The sequence below is a fragment of the Exserohilum turcica genome (assembly GCF_000359705.1).
Source record: "Exserohilum turcica Et28A unplaced genomic scaffold SETTUscaffold_21, whole genome shotgun sequence".
Taxonomy (NCBI): Eukaryota; Fungi; Ascomycota; class Dothideomycetes; order Pleosporales; family Pleosporaceae; genus Exserohilum; species Exserohilum turcicum.
In genome coordinates this window covers 174,690-189,392 of record NW_007360037.1, presented here as the reverse complement: position 1 = coordinate 189,392, position 14,703 = coordinate 174,690, and the positions used below count along the sequence as shown (strand labels likewise).

General features: G+C 54.0%; 5 protein-coding genes across 5 annotated transcripts; 1 reads left to right on the top strand and 4 right to left on the bottom strand.

The window, feature by feature from the left end:
* Positions 1-169: 169 nt before the first annotated feature.
* On the bottom strand, positions 170-2,605 carry SETTUDRAFT_177377 (uncharacterized protein). The gene is made up of 2 exons (XM_008027971.1): positions 2,060-2,605; positions 170-2,012 (listed from the first exon to the last, which is right to left on the bottom strand). Exons 1-2 carry the CDS (start codon positions 2,562-2,564, stop codon positions 640-642), a joined length of 1,878 nt encoding a protein of 625 aa, XP_008026162.1. The 5' UTR covers positions 2,565-2,605; the 3' UTR covers positions 170-639.
* Positions 2,606-3,472: 867 nt separating this feature from the next.
* Positions 3,473-6,128, bottom strand: SETTUDRAFT_110283 (uncharacterized protein; the record flags this gene model as incomplete). The annotated part of the gene is made up of 3 exons (XM_008027970.1): positions 3,473-4,885; positions 4,946-5,130; positions 5,177-6,128. The coding sequence occupies 3 exons, from the start codon at positions 6,126-6,128 to the stop codon at positions 3,473-3,475; spliced, it is 2,550 nt and encodes an 849-aa protein (XP_008026161.1).
* Positions 6,129-6,754: 626 nt separating this feature from the next.
* SETTUDRAFT_151177 (uncharacterized protein) lies at positions 6,755-9,489 on the top strand (the record flags this gene model as incomplete). Its single annotated transcript, XM_008027969.1, has 2 exons — positions 6,755-6,816; positions 6,871-9,489. 2 exons carry the CDS (start codon positions 6,755-6,757, stop codon positions 9,272-9,274), a joined length of 2,466 nt encoding a protein of 821 aa, XP_008026160.1. The 3' UTR covers positions 9,275-9,489.
* A 1,300-nt stretch (positions 9,490-10,789) lies between these two features.
* SETTUDRAFT_28548 (uncharacterized protein) lies at positions 10,790-11,980 on the bottom strand (the record flags this gene model as incomplete). Its single annotated transcript, XM_008027893.1, has 2 exons — positions 10,790-11,200; positions 11,249-11,980. 2 exons carry the CDS (start codon positions 11,978-11,980, stop codon positions 10,790-10,792), a joined length of 1,143 nt encoding a protein of 380 aa, XP_008026084.1.
* A 676-nt stretch (positions 11,981-12,656) lies between these two features.
* Positions 12,657-13,592, bottom strand: SETTUDRAFT_110374 (uncharacterized protein; the record flags this gene model as incomplete). The annotated part of the gene is made up of 1 exon (XM_008027968.1): positions 12,657-13,592. The coding sequence occupies one exon, from the start codon at positions 13,590-13,592 to the stop codon at positions 12,657-12,659; it is 936 nt and encodes a 311-aa protein (XP_008026159.1).
* Positions 13,593-14,703: the final 1,111 nt, after the last annotated feature.

The window sequence follows — 14,703 nt, the reverse complement described above, 5'->3', positions numbered from 1 at the left end:
GGGTCCGCACAGGGATGCGCGCGATTGGAGCAACGCCAAAGCAATGTGCACTAGACCAAAAAATCCCCGCGTCACCACCCGCAGCCTGAGAGTGAGTGCCGGCCGGGCCTTGGCTGCGCGAGAAGCGAAGGGAGGCAGAGGAAAGGAAACAAACAAACAAAGAAAACACAGGGGCGCCCGCAGAGACACGGCGTCAACGAGCGAGCAATGGACACGCGCAGGAGGAGGGCGAGCGAGCGGGCGGGCGAGAAAGAAGGGTGAAGGACACGACACGATTCGCCGGCATGCAGCCTTTTGTGCTCGTGTGTGCCGGCTGCAAGACGTCGTCGCGAAGCCTCATCTCCCGGAAAGGGCTGCGTCACGTGCCGGCACCGTAAAATGAGGAGGCACGAGCATCGGCCCCAATCCAATACACATTACACGGCGGGGCCTGGCCGCGACTCGCCTCGCCGCCCTATCACCATCCCCAGCTACCTGTCCATTACCACGCCACATGTCTTCTTCTTCTCCTCCTCCTCCCCCTCCCTGTTCTTCTTCCTCGTCTTCTCCTTATCTACGCAAATCATTGGGTATTGTACGCGTCTCCAAAGCAATCAAAGTATAGTCCAGTCCAGTCCAACGCCGCTCATCCGCCCGCCATCATGAGAAGCTCGCCAGCGACCGGTTCAGCTCCGTCTTGTCGTACTTGACATACTTGCCCTTGCCCTTGTCGATCTCCCGATACCGGTCGTAGAACCGGTTGTACAAGGGCTCGATGATGTTCTGCACCTCCTTGGACAGCTGGTTGCGCACCTCGGGCTCCATGGCGTACGTCTTGTTGCGTGCCACCAGGTCCTCGAAGCTCGTGTTGAAGCTCTTGAACTTCTCCTTGATGGTGTCCTTGTCCTTGGAGCTCAGCGACTTGACAATGGCCGCCGAGTCATTGCCGCTCGACGTGGGCCGCTCCTTGCTGCGGTTCGTGTACTGCACGTCCAGCAGGTACCCAGACGGCTCTCGCCACGCCTCGAGATACATGGCCGTGCCCTGCTTGCGCCAGTCGGCCAGTTTCTTGGAGTAGCCCTCCATCAGCGGCCCCAGCTCCGACGAGCGAATGATGCGCGTGACAATGGCCACGTTGTTCGCCATGAAGACGCCCTGCAGGTTCTTGCCTTTGAGGAGGAGCTTCGCCTTGCCGCTCAGGTTCTGTAGCAGAGTATCCACCGTGTCGCTTGCATATGATGCAAACAGCTTCATGCCGTCAGGCCCCACGTCCAGTGTCGTTGTCGAGTTGTTGGCCGAGTTCGAGTTCCATCCGCCCTCGCCCAACGACGCCAGGATGGACCCAAGAGGCTCCAGGTAGTTTGTCATCTCCTGCAGCCGTCGCATCGTCTGCGTCGTGATTTCTACCGCCCCGCCGTCAATAGGCAGCGCAATGAGCCCCTGTGTACTTGACCGCGTGTCCTCGAGCATCTTGCCCAAGGACATTTTTGATGTTTCGCGAATCGGCTTCACGCTATCGTAGATCTGATCCTTGAGCGCGCCCGTCTGCTTCTGCAGCCGCATCGACAGTGCCCGCACCAGCCCACAAATCTCAAACCCCAGGAAGCAGTCTGTCAAGATGTTCTTCTGCACATGGCCGTTGAGCTCGCGTAGCGTTTTACTAAAGTCCTGCAGAGAGACCTGGCACGTCGACACATAGACGTCGCTCCATTCCTCCCTGTCATAGACGTAGCTGAGGTTGTCGAACTCGGCTACAAAAAGCCCCTCTATCGCCTGCACATATGTCCCAATGCCGTTGGTCCCCTTTTTGTAGAGCGCATCGGCCTGCACTTTGCGCGCCATGCTAATGGACGCTTGCATCAAGCTCCTCAATGTAGTTTCCAGATATTCGCCCCGAACGTCGGCGTATATTCTTCGCGTAGGCGTCTGTGACAGGTCGACCTGTGATGTTTGCGCAAATGTCTTGGAGATATGGTTATGGATGCTGCGCAGGCTCTGGAGCTTGTCCTGCGCCATGCGCGGGAACGGGTTTTCTGTACAATGTCAGAGCCTGTCCGCCTACAACATGCAGCCAACCTACGCTTAGCGACATATTCCAATGCCTGCACCTTGTCCCTACAGCTTTCCTGCAGAATGCCTCGAAACACTTCCTCCAGTTGTTTGTTGCCTAGCTTGAGAAGCCCCACCAGATCTGCAATAGCTTGTTCGTTCGACCGCAGATTAGTGCGCCTGAGGTCGAGCAGGCTGAGGTTGGTGCGGTCGAGCGAAGCAATGTAGCTGTCGAGGTCTCCACGTCCAGGGCCGGCACGAATGATCCTCTCCTCCTTGGCACTCTCTTCCTTGGGGGCGCGAAGCCGCTCTATGGCGTCGATGATGCGATCGACGTTGGTGTTTGCAATCTGGAGCTTCTGCGTGTTGCCGTAGATTGGCCCAATGGCTTCCTGGACAGCTCTTCCACTCGCATCCAAGCGATTGACGGACCCTTGGATCTTCTTGGTGATTGCCTTCATCTTCTCCATATTGGCGAAGAGCACCTCGACTTCGGCGCTCTCCTCCAGGAGCGCGGTCCTGCGGGGACCGACCATGGCGACTGACTGGGAGATAGATTCGCGACTGCTTCGGCGACGGTTTCGGGGGAGGGGGGGTGTCTACTTGGGCACTCTGGCAGCGGCGGCGGCGAGGGCGACCTCGATTATAGGAAAGCGGAGAGTAAAAATGAAGCGAACATGAAGCGCAACATGAAGAGACGATGAAAGCCAGAATTTCCAATAGCGGAAGTCTATGTATGGGGTCAGCGTCTGACTGGACGTGAGGGGATGCCTGCGGAGAGGCGCCGTGGAGACGTTGGCCTGGCGGACCAGGGCCCCGGCCGCCATGATCTGCCCTTAGTCCAAGAAACACATAACTAGTGCCACACTATGTATGCACAAGGCTAACACGCGCGCCCTGCCACTGTCCTGCCCACCCCGTTTCAGCACTTCATTCCAAAAAGATGCCTCACAAAGTGCATGGCAAAGGCAACGGACGCGTCCAGGCAGTATCGGCACCACTGACAGCCGTTGCCTGACACCACCCACGCCGTTGTTCAACGTCTTATGCACGTCTCGGCGACGCGTAGCTATCTCCATGCCAAGCACCGTTAGATGACTCGGGCTCGGTGTAATGATTTGTGCAAATATATGTATGTACTATTCTGCATGTATCCGATTACCCGTAAATATAGGCCGGAGTAACTTTTAGATCCGTCGTGTCAAGTGTGGACCCTCAAAAGCATCCCCTATCTGCGGCTTTGGTTGCAGAGCCACCCGTCGAAACCCAGCCTCAGGTGTCAGGAAGCGAAGAAAATGGCAGTGCCCAGAACACAGATAAGAGATGGGCTGATGCAAGGGATGCTTCTGCTTGCCTCGTGTCAGCCGTGATTGAGCAGGCCGCCAGGACCCAACTAAAAGAACATCAACCCCAAAAATGTCAAGACTCAAATTACAACCCCTTTTCACTTGCTCTTCTTTACAGCATGCTCCTCCTCTGTCTTCATGAAGCGGTTCTGAATGTGCTTCAGCCTGATATCAAAGTCGGCCAGTAGCTTCTTCAGCTGAGTTCGGGCCTGTTTGTGCCTGAAAGTCATGTACTGCGGGTTCCTAAGGAGTTGCTCAGTAGTACGCGAGAAGCCGTTGAGGAGTTTCATGGCTTCGGAGATGAAAGCATTGTAGTCCATCTTCCAGCGCTCTCGCAGCTTCGTCTGAATCTGCTTTCCCATCTTTTCGAGAAGGGGCTGAGGATCGGTGCCGACTGGATTGGTGATGGATGCGCACAGGACGTTGCGTCGCCTGCGATATGTTCCGTTGCCAGAACAGACTATCCCAGGATCCAGTGCCCGCTCGTACCATGCCTTCATTGCCATTGCGATAGGGCATTTGATGTCAATCTCGGTTGCGAAGCGTAGACGAGTCTCGGCAAGGGAAGAATGCAGACTCGCGACCAGAGTATCATAGGCCTTTTTGATGCGCTGTCGAACGCGTGAAAGCTCTTCAGAAGCTTTCTTCTTGAGTCCTCCACGTGAAGAAGAGCGGTTGATCGCTGACAGTGTCTTGTGCAAGCGATTTTGGACTGACGTGGACATGGCCTGTGCGAAGTTGCTGGTTTTAGGCGACATGTTGTTGTACCACCTATGGTAATATTTCTTCATGGCGCGGAGGAGATCGCGGTTGAGGTTATGACCATAATACTTGCCGTTCACAGGAATGCCATTCTCGCGGAGCATCTTTGCAAACCCTGAATGATAGATGAGTGGATGCACCCACATCTTCTTGATCCACTCTTCCATGTGCTTGGCGATGTCTTGCGCTTCGTTATCAGCCCAAGGCCTCTCCGTAGAATCATCCAACCCACGTTGTACTACGCTTTCAAGCTCAAATTGGACTTTTGGGATTTGTAGCACGAGCTCGCTTCGCATTGCTGCATACGTAGCGTCTTCCGGATGCGTCTCCAACGGTCGTGCAGCTTCGTTTCGCAAATCTGGCAATATTTCGAAGACATGATCGTGGTAATTCTTATAGTTAGATGTGCCTGGTAGCTTCGCCAAAAATACTCTCAATTCTGGAATACCTGCTGTCTTTTGGTCAAGCACTCCGTTCCCTTTCCTAAGGGCATTCCGAGATGTTGTATATGACAGTGCAGAAACCGAGAAAACCTTGACACCTTTCGACTGCATCTTCTTCTGAACACTTTCTGTTTCGTATTTGGTGTATGCGATAGTGGCTTCATCAAGTAATTGATCCATATAATTTAAAATAGAGATTGGATCCAAGGTACCCTGTTCCTGTTGGATTTCAAGCGATACCAAGCGAGCGTAAATCGACGGAAATGGATCCGCTTTAATGTGGCGAATTAGCGTAACAATGTTGTCCTCATTGATGAGTGTCTGAGCTGGTCAATGACGCACTTAGATTTGGTAAAGAGGACTTACATCAGACTTGTTCATTACCAGTATGGTTTTTTCAGCACCTTTTAGGTGAACTGACAGATTGATGTATCGCTCCTGCAAGACACTGGTCTGTACGCGCGAGAATGGGGCGATTATCATTTCAAAGTCGGCGTGCCGCCGGAAGTGGTTGATGACTGCTTCGCGAAGCTGGCTCGTATCGCCATACCCTGATTTGTTTGCCTTGCGGTATTGCAGATAAATTCAGCGACTCACCTGGAATATCGAAGAGACGCAGACCATTGCGCAGGAGTATATGCCCAGTCGCAATTGTGACAGCCTTCACGAACGGCCATAGCCTCTTGATGGCAGCGGTTTGTTCCCAAAGTGTTTTGTCCGGAACGTTTGTGAAATGAGCTTTCCTTCTCTCAAGACTTACTTCTTGCTTCTTCCTCGCCATATCCTGAAACATTCGTCTTGCCGCATCAAAACAGAGAGCGGAAAACCCCCGTTCATTGATATTAGTATGATAAAGCTCGTTTTTCAGCCACTCTCCGCATTCGACATGTTCTTGAACATTGAAGATGATTTGGAAGAACTCTTCGGCAGTGTCAGCGGCTCGAGAGGCCTCTTCCGAGATATCTCTTGTTCGCGAATGGAATGTGGTGTCTTCGCCTGAGTTGTCTTGATCGAAGTCTTCGTCATCGTCGTCTTGGCAAAGCGAAGACCAACCAGCCTCTTGGGGGCCGGGATGTACTTCGATCCAACGATCAACCTGTTCGTTGATGCAATGTCGAACCTCTGTTTCAGAAAAAAATTGGACGCTTACGTCGCTCAGGTCGGTCTCATCAGGCGCACCTTTCTTGTATTCAAGAATGGTTGCATACGCAGTACACGCCCTGGAAGAGCCAGATCGATCCAACAGCCCTCGATCGAGCAAGGCGTTGATGACACTGCTCTTGCCGATACCCTGTTCTCCGACTACTGCTACGTTGAATTGCGTGATCTCGGGTAACTTTCTTTTCGCGTTTGCAGCATCGACCGCTTCCTGATATCGTTGATCGATGGGTGCGTACTTGGCAAGTGAAGCTGCGAGGTTGTCGCACATGTCTTCAACTTGGACAACAATCTCCTCTGGCTTCAGGGCGTACCAGGGCTCTTTTGATAGTTCTTGTTCGATAGCCTTATTATGGATGTTGGTGAAGAGCCGTTTCTTGGATGGTATCATATTGCGATAGGTGGTCGAGCTCTTAGACATCTTGTCGTCCAAGGGTAGAAATGAAAGATAGTCTTCTCAATAGCCTAAGGATTTGACTACAGAAGAAGTTGAGAGAATAGAGTAGCAGAAGCGGGAAGTAGTGAGGAAGGATAAGAGTATCAAGCAGTTTATGAGGTGGGAGATATATAGCAAAGTAAAGCTGCGACTAGGTGGTGAGAGACGATAGATGCGTCTCCGCCGAATGCGGTGTGCCTGGTGCGAGTAAAATACATCATGGCTGTCATCGTATAAGTGAGAGAATTTTGTAGTGGATGCACGTACTCGGAATCAATGTCAAGTTTACAATGTTGGTGTCTAGTTGGTGAGAGAGTGTGCAGTCGTGCATTGTCACGTGCAGCGGGGTCTAGACCAAGGTGGCTTGGTGTCGTGCATGTTCCTGCATGTCTTGGCATACGCCATGCGGGCCATGATTCGATCGGCGTCATGCGCAACCAGTTTTGTGGTGGGATTTTGGCATGCACGACTCGTCATATTGATGGCATCACCCCATCCAGAGTGCGTGGGCTTTTCACGTGTTACGGGTGTCATGGCTTCCCGCCTGCAACACCATTGACCTCTCCCCACCACCCTTGCGCATGGCTGGCTATAGGAACACGCGCAATCTGGGCCAGCAGTGGCTGCGCGGGACGCGTCGTGGGTGAGTTAATTTGGACCTGAACCCCCCGCCTCCACTCGTATTCTAACTGTACAGCTTGCACACCAAGCCCCCGCTATCCAACAGGTCCAAGGCGGCCATTCTCGGTCTTCGCTATGGCCCCCCTTTTCTGCTTGCGACCGCCGCTGCCGGCTTCCTTTCGTCTGACCACTCTCCATACCCGCTGTTCCGCCCCATCCGCCTCGACGCACCTTTACTGAAGCGATACATCTTCAGTGGCAGTGGTGGAGGAGATGATACAAAGACAGAGCGTACGTCCGTCGGCGATGCAGAAAGGCAGATAAATGAAGAGGATCAGGGCAAGCCAGGCGAGCAAGATGCACCACCCCAGACTCGTGTTGCAAAGGGCTACAGCGGCGAGGAAAAGCAAGGCGGAGAGAACCAATCCGCATGGCAGACTATCACAGACAAATTTCCAAAGTCGCCGTCGCCCTCCAAGATCGGTGACACCATCATCGACTACATTGTGCCCAACTGGGTCAAGGTCCTACCCGGCTTTATCCGAAAGCTGCAGAACGAGCTCTCCATGGCGCCGGGATCATTGGCCGAAGAGCTATGGCGCGAGGCCAACGACCCCGAAATCAACCCCGAGATTACCTGGGATGCTTCTGTAAGAGTTTCGAACGAGCTGTGCGACGAAGAGAAGGTCTTTTTGGAGAAGCGCGCACACTTCACCAAGGCTGCACTAGCACGCTACCTTGATATTCCCGAAGCCACAATACACCCTGACGATGTCCCTGTCATCGCCATGTGTGGTTCTGGAGGCGGACTGCGTGCTCTCGTTGCGGGAACGTCGTCATACCTCTCCACCAAGGAAGCCGGCCTCTTTGACTGTGTCACATACACAGCAGGAGTCAGTGGAAGCTGCTGGCTCCAGACTCTCTACTACTCGGAACTTAGCCAACGCAGTCACGCTCGTATCATTCGGCACCTCAAAAACAGGCTCGGCGTGCACATTGCCTTCCCACCCGACGCCCTAGAACTGCTTGTCAGCGCTCCGACGAACAAGTACCTTTTGAGCGGGATGGTGGAAAAGGCAAAGGGCATCCCAGATGCCGATTTTGGGCTGGTAGACATTTACGGCGCCTTACTTGCAGCTCGCCTGCTCGTACCCAAGGGCGAGCTGTCTGTCAGCGAGTACGACTTCAAGATCTCAAACCAGCGACGGTACACCGACAACGGCTCACATCCGCTCCCAATCTACACGGCCGTACGACATGAGATCCCTCTCGCCGAACAGTCAGATACCAGTGATCCTGTCGCAGCAGAGGAGAAGGCGAGAAAAGAAGCCTGGTTCCAATGGTTCGAGTTTACCCCGTACGAGATGTGGTGCGAGGAGCTCTCAGCCGGCATACCCACGTGGGCAATGGGTCGCCGTTTTCAAAATGGCCGAACAGTCTGGCGAGACAATGGCTTGGCATTGCCCGAAGTACGCGTTCCTTTACTCATGGGCATCTGGGGCTCTGCTTTCTGCGCAACACTATCACACTACTACCGCGAAATCCGTCCTCTCATGCGTAGTTTGACAGGCTTGGGCAGTAGTATAGATGCCATGATTGCAGAGCGCGACGATGATCTGGTCAAAGTCCATCCCATCGACCCTGCTGCAATGCCCAACTACGCCCTCGGCATGCGCGAGTTTCTTCCGTCGTCCTGCCCTGAAAGCATCTTCGAACAGAAGAACTTCCAATTCATGGATGCCGGCATGTCTAACAACCTACCCATTTACCCTCTGCTTCGCCCAGGACGCAATGTAGACATACTCGTCGCTTTTGACGCCTCTGCCGATGTAAGAACCGACAACTGGCTCAAAGTCGCCGACGGATATGCCCGCCAGCGCGGCATCAAGGGATGGCCCGTAGGCGCAGGCTGGCCACCTGCTGACGAATCCATGGAAGACCTTGAAAGAGATCTTGAACGCGCTCAAGCTAAGACTGAACAGCAGGCACAAGAAAAACTCGAACAGGCTAAAGAGGAGGATGGTTCCAAGAAGAGTAAAGACCTTGGCTACTGCAATATCTGGGTCGGCACCACCGAAGAACGCACATCTGACTCGGAACACCCGGAAAGCAAGCAAGTCGAGGAGGACTGGGAGCTCATGCACCCGTCTTCTGGCATCAGCGTCATCTACTTTCCTTTCCTGGCCAACCCCAAAGTCCCAGGCGTAGACCCCACAGTCAGCGATTTCATGTCGACTTGGAATTTTGTGTATACTCCCGAGCAAATCGACAGCGTCGTTGAACTTGCACGCGCAAACTTCAACGAGGGCGCTGAGCGCACCAAGCGCACGGTGAGGGCTGTATATGAGCGCAAGAAGAAACAAAGAGAAGAGCGGGAGAAGGAGGAGAAGGAAAGGCGGTGGCGGTGGAAGTTGAGTCAGGGAAGGATTGCCGGGAGAAGGATCGGTGGGGATGGCGAGCATGGAGATCACTTTAGCTAAGGAGTTAAAGAAGAGGAATGCTCTGGAAACGATGAGATGACGCTTTATACCCACTTTTGGATCGAGAATGAATACATAAACGAAGACACATAATATTAGAGTACGTGTGAAGGTTTTGAGGAAAAATAGTCTCGTCTCACCCTGTAACCAGACAACAAGTGCATCCAGAAGCACTCCCTCCGCCCTTCACAACGTATAGAAATAGCAACAGCTGCATCAAGAATGTATAACTTCGCACCCCCCCCCTTTCCCCCGCTACACTTCATCCCCCTCTCCACCCTCCCTCACTCCGTCCCCATCACCACCCGTATCCCTCGTCCTATCCACCACCATAACGCTCCTCGCCTCATTTCCTACTCTTTCCCTCCGCCCATTCAACCCATTCCTCCTCGTCGCAGCAGCAGCAGCAGCGGCAGCAGCCATCTGGCTATCCACCTGCTGATTATTCGGCCACATCCAAGAAACGCGCCTCGCACCATTTCGATCCGCCGCGTGTCCCGCCTGCTGTGCCTGTGCGTGTCCCGTCGTCGTCGTCGCCATCACAGAACTTGATGCAGAACTCGACGTAGTACTACCGACGCCATTCCTCCCGCCACTCCGCGCCTCTTTCAGCCTCTCAACATACAGTCTCGCACCCGCCGCCGCCGCCGCCGTACTCGCAACCGACTGCAAACTCAGCATCTTTTCTTTCGCCGCTTGGTTGGCAAACCCATCGAGATTGTCGTTGTGCTGCACGGCGGTATACAGCGCGAAGTAATTCGCAGTCCAGATGGGTTTTCCCGCATTCTCTTTCTCCGTGTGCGCGATGTAGTCTTGTTTCGTCATGGGGGCTGCGGCGCTGGCACGGTGATGATGGTGGTTGTGGTTGTGGTGGTGCTGCGATGGGAGTGTGAGGCGGGAAGAGGAGGATGAGGAAGAGGGGTTCGGAAAGATGGTGCTGGGATTCACCTGTGGAGTTGAAGATGTAGTTGAGGGGGACTGTTTGGAGTGAGCTTGCATTTCATCTTTTTTCTTAAAGGCGTTGATTTCGGTTGTGGCGAGGGCGCGTCGCGCGTTAAGGTCTTTGAGTAACTTGAGGCTTTCTTTGCGGCGGATGGGGCACTGTGGACGTGGGGAGCAAGTGTTAGTTTAGCTTTTCTCTTTCACTTTTTTCTTTCCTTCTTAACGCGGATTGATGACGCAGGAATTAATGGTGATATACATGCCTTTTTGAGTCCATCGAGACCAACGTCGTGCTGCGTGTGGTCGTTCTGGCCGCAGCGGTAGCAGTGGATACGAGAGGCTTTGGCATAAGCTTTCATGCGTCTTTGGAAGGCGCGCGTTGCAGCAGCAGCTTTTGCCTCTGTGGCCAATTGCATAGCTTCCTCGAACGAAAGCACATCTGGGGGTTCTTCACCGACACACGAGGCATGGTGGGTGGGCTGCTGCAACAAACTCGGATGTATTGGTTGACTTACGCAGCTACTAGTCACCTCTGCAGAGGCCTACAACACATGTTACCACACCAAGACCCTATTACTGCTTTCCAACAGTCGCAGGTCCCTTGCTGGGATACTCTGCCATGACCGGGGGGCGGAATACCTCAACTGGTGGCAATATGTGCCACTCGCCCAGCAAGCTCCCCGGAAGACTCTGCTGCCGGAGGAACCTGATGGCCCTGACGACTTCGGCAGGCGGCGGCTCATCCGGGTCGATGATGGCGTCTGGGTGCCTGCGTCTGTACTGTTGAAAGTACTTTGGGATCTCGTCTTCAGTCGTCCATACTTCCATGTTCTCCTTCATGATGGCAACAAGCTTCTCCATTTCAAGATTCAAGATGCGCTGCGCGGGGTAGAAGGGACTGCCGTGGTATATATCGGTAAAGTCGGCTTGAATCTCTTCGATGATGGTGTTGCGCACGGAATACCACAGCGATTCAAACGTGACCTGGTTGCTTAGTGAATGGGGCTTGGAGTTGGTCCAGGTAGTACTTACTATCTCTTCTACCTCATCCGGACTCCAACGCTTCCTCAGTTCCGCATACCATTCATTCTCGCTCTCTCGGTACATACGATCAATGGACTGCTTGATTGCTGCCACGCGCGCTTGGTCTTGGCTTTCAATGGCTTCAAAAAGCTCCTTCATGCTATGAACCGAAGACTGGTCTGTAGCAGCTGACTCTGGCTGTGACGGCGGGGGCGCGTCAGTTGGCAGTGAAGGGAATGCTGCGGGCTTTGGAAAAGCAAACTTAGGCGTAAGAGCAAGAGCACGATTCCGCCGCGAGATTTTGTTAGGATTTTTAGTATGGTTCCCGGCTGGCGGAGGGTCATCGGGTTCAGTCTCGCGGTGCTCGTCGGTGCGACGCGGGTTGGCCTTGACAATCTTAGTGTTGGCCATCTTGGGATGCTGTAACGGTGGAGGATGGCTGGTATTGGACAGATTGCTGGAATTTGTCGTTGCAGCAGGAGCTACAACAGTGGGATGGGTAAAGAGAGGTGACGGTGGAGTAAAAGAAAAGGCGGGTGGAGTGAAAGAAGAGGGTGGTGGAGTGCTGTTTGCAGTTGAGGCCGATTCCATGGAATCAGTAAGTGAATCATTTTGGGACTGGCTATCTGTATCACGGTTTCCAGAAGTTGGGTGTGTTGAACTGTCGACCTTGTCATCGCTCTCGTCCCTATAGCGTGCAGGGCGTTTCAGCTTGTTTCCGGACCGCAAGGAATAAGGCATGCTTGATAGGCTCTGCCGCGTTAGTTATGATTTGCTATGGATAGTCTCCAATTGGTCGCGAACGAAAGCGGTTGAGGGTAATGGATAGCTACAAATCAGAGCTTGCTTGTACGGTCCCAACAAACTCGGACGCTCCATGGTAACTGCTAGTGTGATGTTACAACCTAGGAAAGTTGAGGTGAAGGTCTGCGACTGCCTATGGATCGTAGTGGGCTGTGAGAACCATGGCGTGATCAAGATGAGGTCAGATCTCCTTTGCCTGTTAGCGATTGCATTGCGAGAGGGCTTTTACCTACCACTTGGAAGTGGCGATACACTCAGTGGCTTCACTCATGACCACAACAAGATACAACATGGTTCGATTGGAGCGAGCAGATTGGTGAAGCAGATTCGATCACGGATCGGTAAAGAGTGCTGAAATATGAGCCCCAACTAATTTTTGAGAGACATCAGCAAAACAAGGCAAGCTTACTGCTACTCTACATGCTCTGCGAGCTTCCTGCAAGACAGGCCCTCCAGAACGCCTGCTCTTGTTGCAAAAGATGCTCTGCCTCGGAACCATCTAACCTTTGAACGTGACAGTATCACCAAAACGCCGTGTATCATGCTGGGTATCATGCTAAAAAAGACACCGGTAGGAAAAGACGTCGAGACTGACCAACTAGCTCAGAACTAGCTAGCGGTCCTGGAATGGTGTCACGTCGCGATCGGCAAAGCGGAGGGCGTCTGAGGCGTCCATGGCATTGTCCATGTCAACATCGTTGTCCTGCATTTCTTCCAGGCCTCGCTTCTGCTTGGACGAGGAAGGCGGTAATTGCAGCCAGCCAGGCTGTGAGTGGTTGTTGCTGGGGCCATTCTGATGCAATACTTGGTACTGGGCGGCTGCGATGGCGCGGCGTGCACCCACAATGTCCCAGTATGAGCGCAAAATATTCTTCAAAGTATCGTCAAAATTGACACAGAAGCGTTGTGTCTGGCAGATTTGCATGGCCTTGACGTGATCAAAGTCATTGAGAGTGTCCATTAGGTAAGCGGCCACGACCGCCGCCGACTTCTCGTTGCCAGACTCGCAGAAGACGAGGACTTTACCGAGCGCGGCCTGGCCGGTGGTGTCGAGGGCATGTTGGCGGACTCTTGCAACGTGTGCATTGATCATCTTGGCGGCCTCGGGAAACTTGGGGGTGAGATCATAGAAGCTGGCGGCCTCGATGCTGCCCACCTCAAGGCACACGTTGGCAGCCGCCTGCAGTGCACCCGTCAGGCTCTTGGGGTTCGCACGAACCGCTATGACCATGGTGATGCCTTCGCGCTTGAGAAATGCATGGTCCTTGGAGGCCACCATGGGCCCCAGATACAGCCACGGCAAGATCATCTGTGCTTGTCTCCGCCGCTCGTACGCCCATTCCAGCAGCGTGTTCGTCTGCACAATATCTTCCAGGTTGAGCTCGCTGAGAAAACTCATGTCCAAGTCCTGTCCAGGGCCGCCGCTGAGCGCCAGGCCCGGCATGTCGGCGGTGAGGGTGGGTGGAGGCACGACGATTCGAGGCGGTGTGGGCAGGCGGTACGTGTACTCGTGCTGGGTGCGCAGACGGCCGTCGGAAAGGCCTGACATTGCGGTTTCTTCGCGGACTGTCGTCATTGCTGCGTGGTGGGTTGTGAGGGATGGGGGGTCTGGGTACGGCTTGGCGAAGGAAAAGGGGGGAGCGCGGAGCAGAGAAGAGAAAACGACGGATAAGATTTTTTGTAAGGACAGTGAGTTTCACAAGGACTCGCTCGTGAGGGAGAAAAGACCGGCTTGAGGACGAATGGCTCGCGATGGGATGCGGTGGGCGTAGGCAGCAGCGGGGGGGGATGAAGGTGGGGGGCAGAGCAGAGCGTCAGGGCGGGGGGCGTGTTAGGAGCTGCGACGTCTGCGGCAACCAAGTAGGGCCGTTGGCCAGGATGAGAAGTAGTAATAGCTGGTCATGGGCAACGGCGAGAATTGCCTCCTACTGGAACATGGCTAGCCACATGAAGGGCCGAGGTGAACTATGGTTCATGGCGACGGCGCGCGTGTTCTCGAACCGCGGGAGTGCTAGCCCGAACAAGACGCCTGGGGCCGCTGACGTAATGCCTTCTGTAACTCTGCTGTCCGCTGCGGCCGTGTACCAGACACTGCACCGCCATTCTATCCCTACACCTGCGCACGTACTGGTATGAGCTGAGGACACAAGCCGCCGGCATCACACATCCACATCCTCATCTGCATCGGGTCTGCCCCACCCCGGCTACGGCACTGGGACCGGGGCCCAAATGCGAGCCCACGTGCTGGCTGTCGGCCATGCACAGATGCGCTCAAAATCAACTCGTACCGTCGCTTCATGATACACCTCGGGTCCTGAAATCGCTGTGCAATCTCACGATGCAGCGGGGCGGTTTCCGGCCTTTCCATCGGCATGCGGCATCATTGCGTTTGTTCTGCCATGATTCGGATTTCTAACACTGCACTGCTTCTTCCCGCCAGTACAGTCGATCGACATGAGAAGATTGCCGGCATAGCCACCTGAGAGCGCCAAGGAAACGTCAAAGAAAGGAAATGGGTCGACGACGAGCGGGGTGGTGTTGGTAAGCAATTTCAAAGCCCGCAAGCGCGTACGTGTAGACATGGTGCGGTTCACATATGCACATGTAGGTGTAGTGCACACGTGCTTTGCCACCTTACAGCCTATTAGGTACCGATGTCT

What these genes read in the sequence shown, in the direction of transcription:
- SETTUDRAFT_177377 (XM_008027971.1), bottom strand. Translation starts at nt 2,564, where the DNA reads ATGGTCGGTCCCCGCAGGACCGCGCTCCTGGAGGAGAGCGCCGAAGTC. An exon ending in ATTGGAATATGTCGCTAAGC is followed by an intron (nt 2,013 to 2,059) that starts GTAGGTTGGCTG and finishes GACATTGTACAG; the next exon opens with AAAACCCGTTCCCGCGCATG.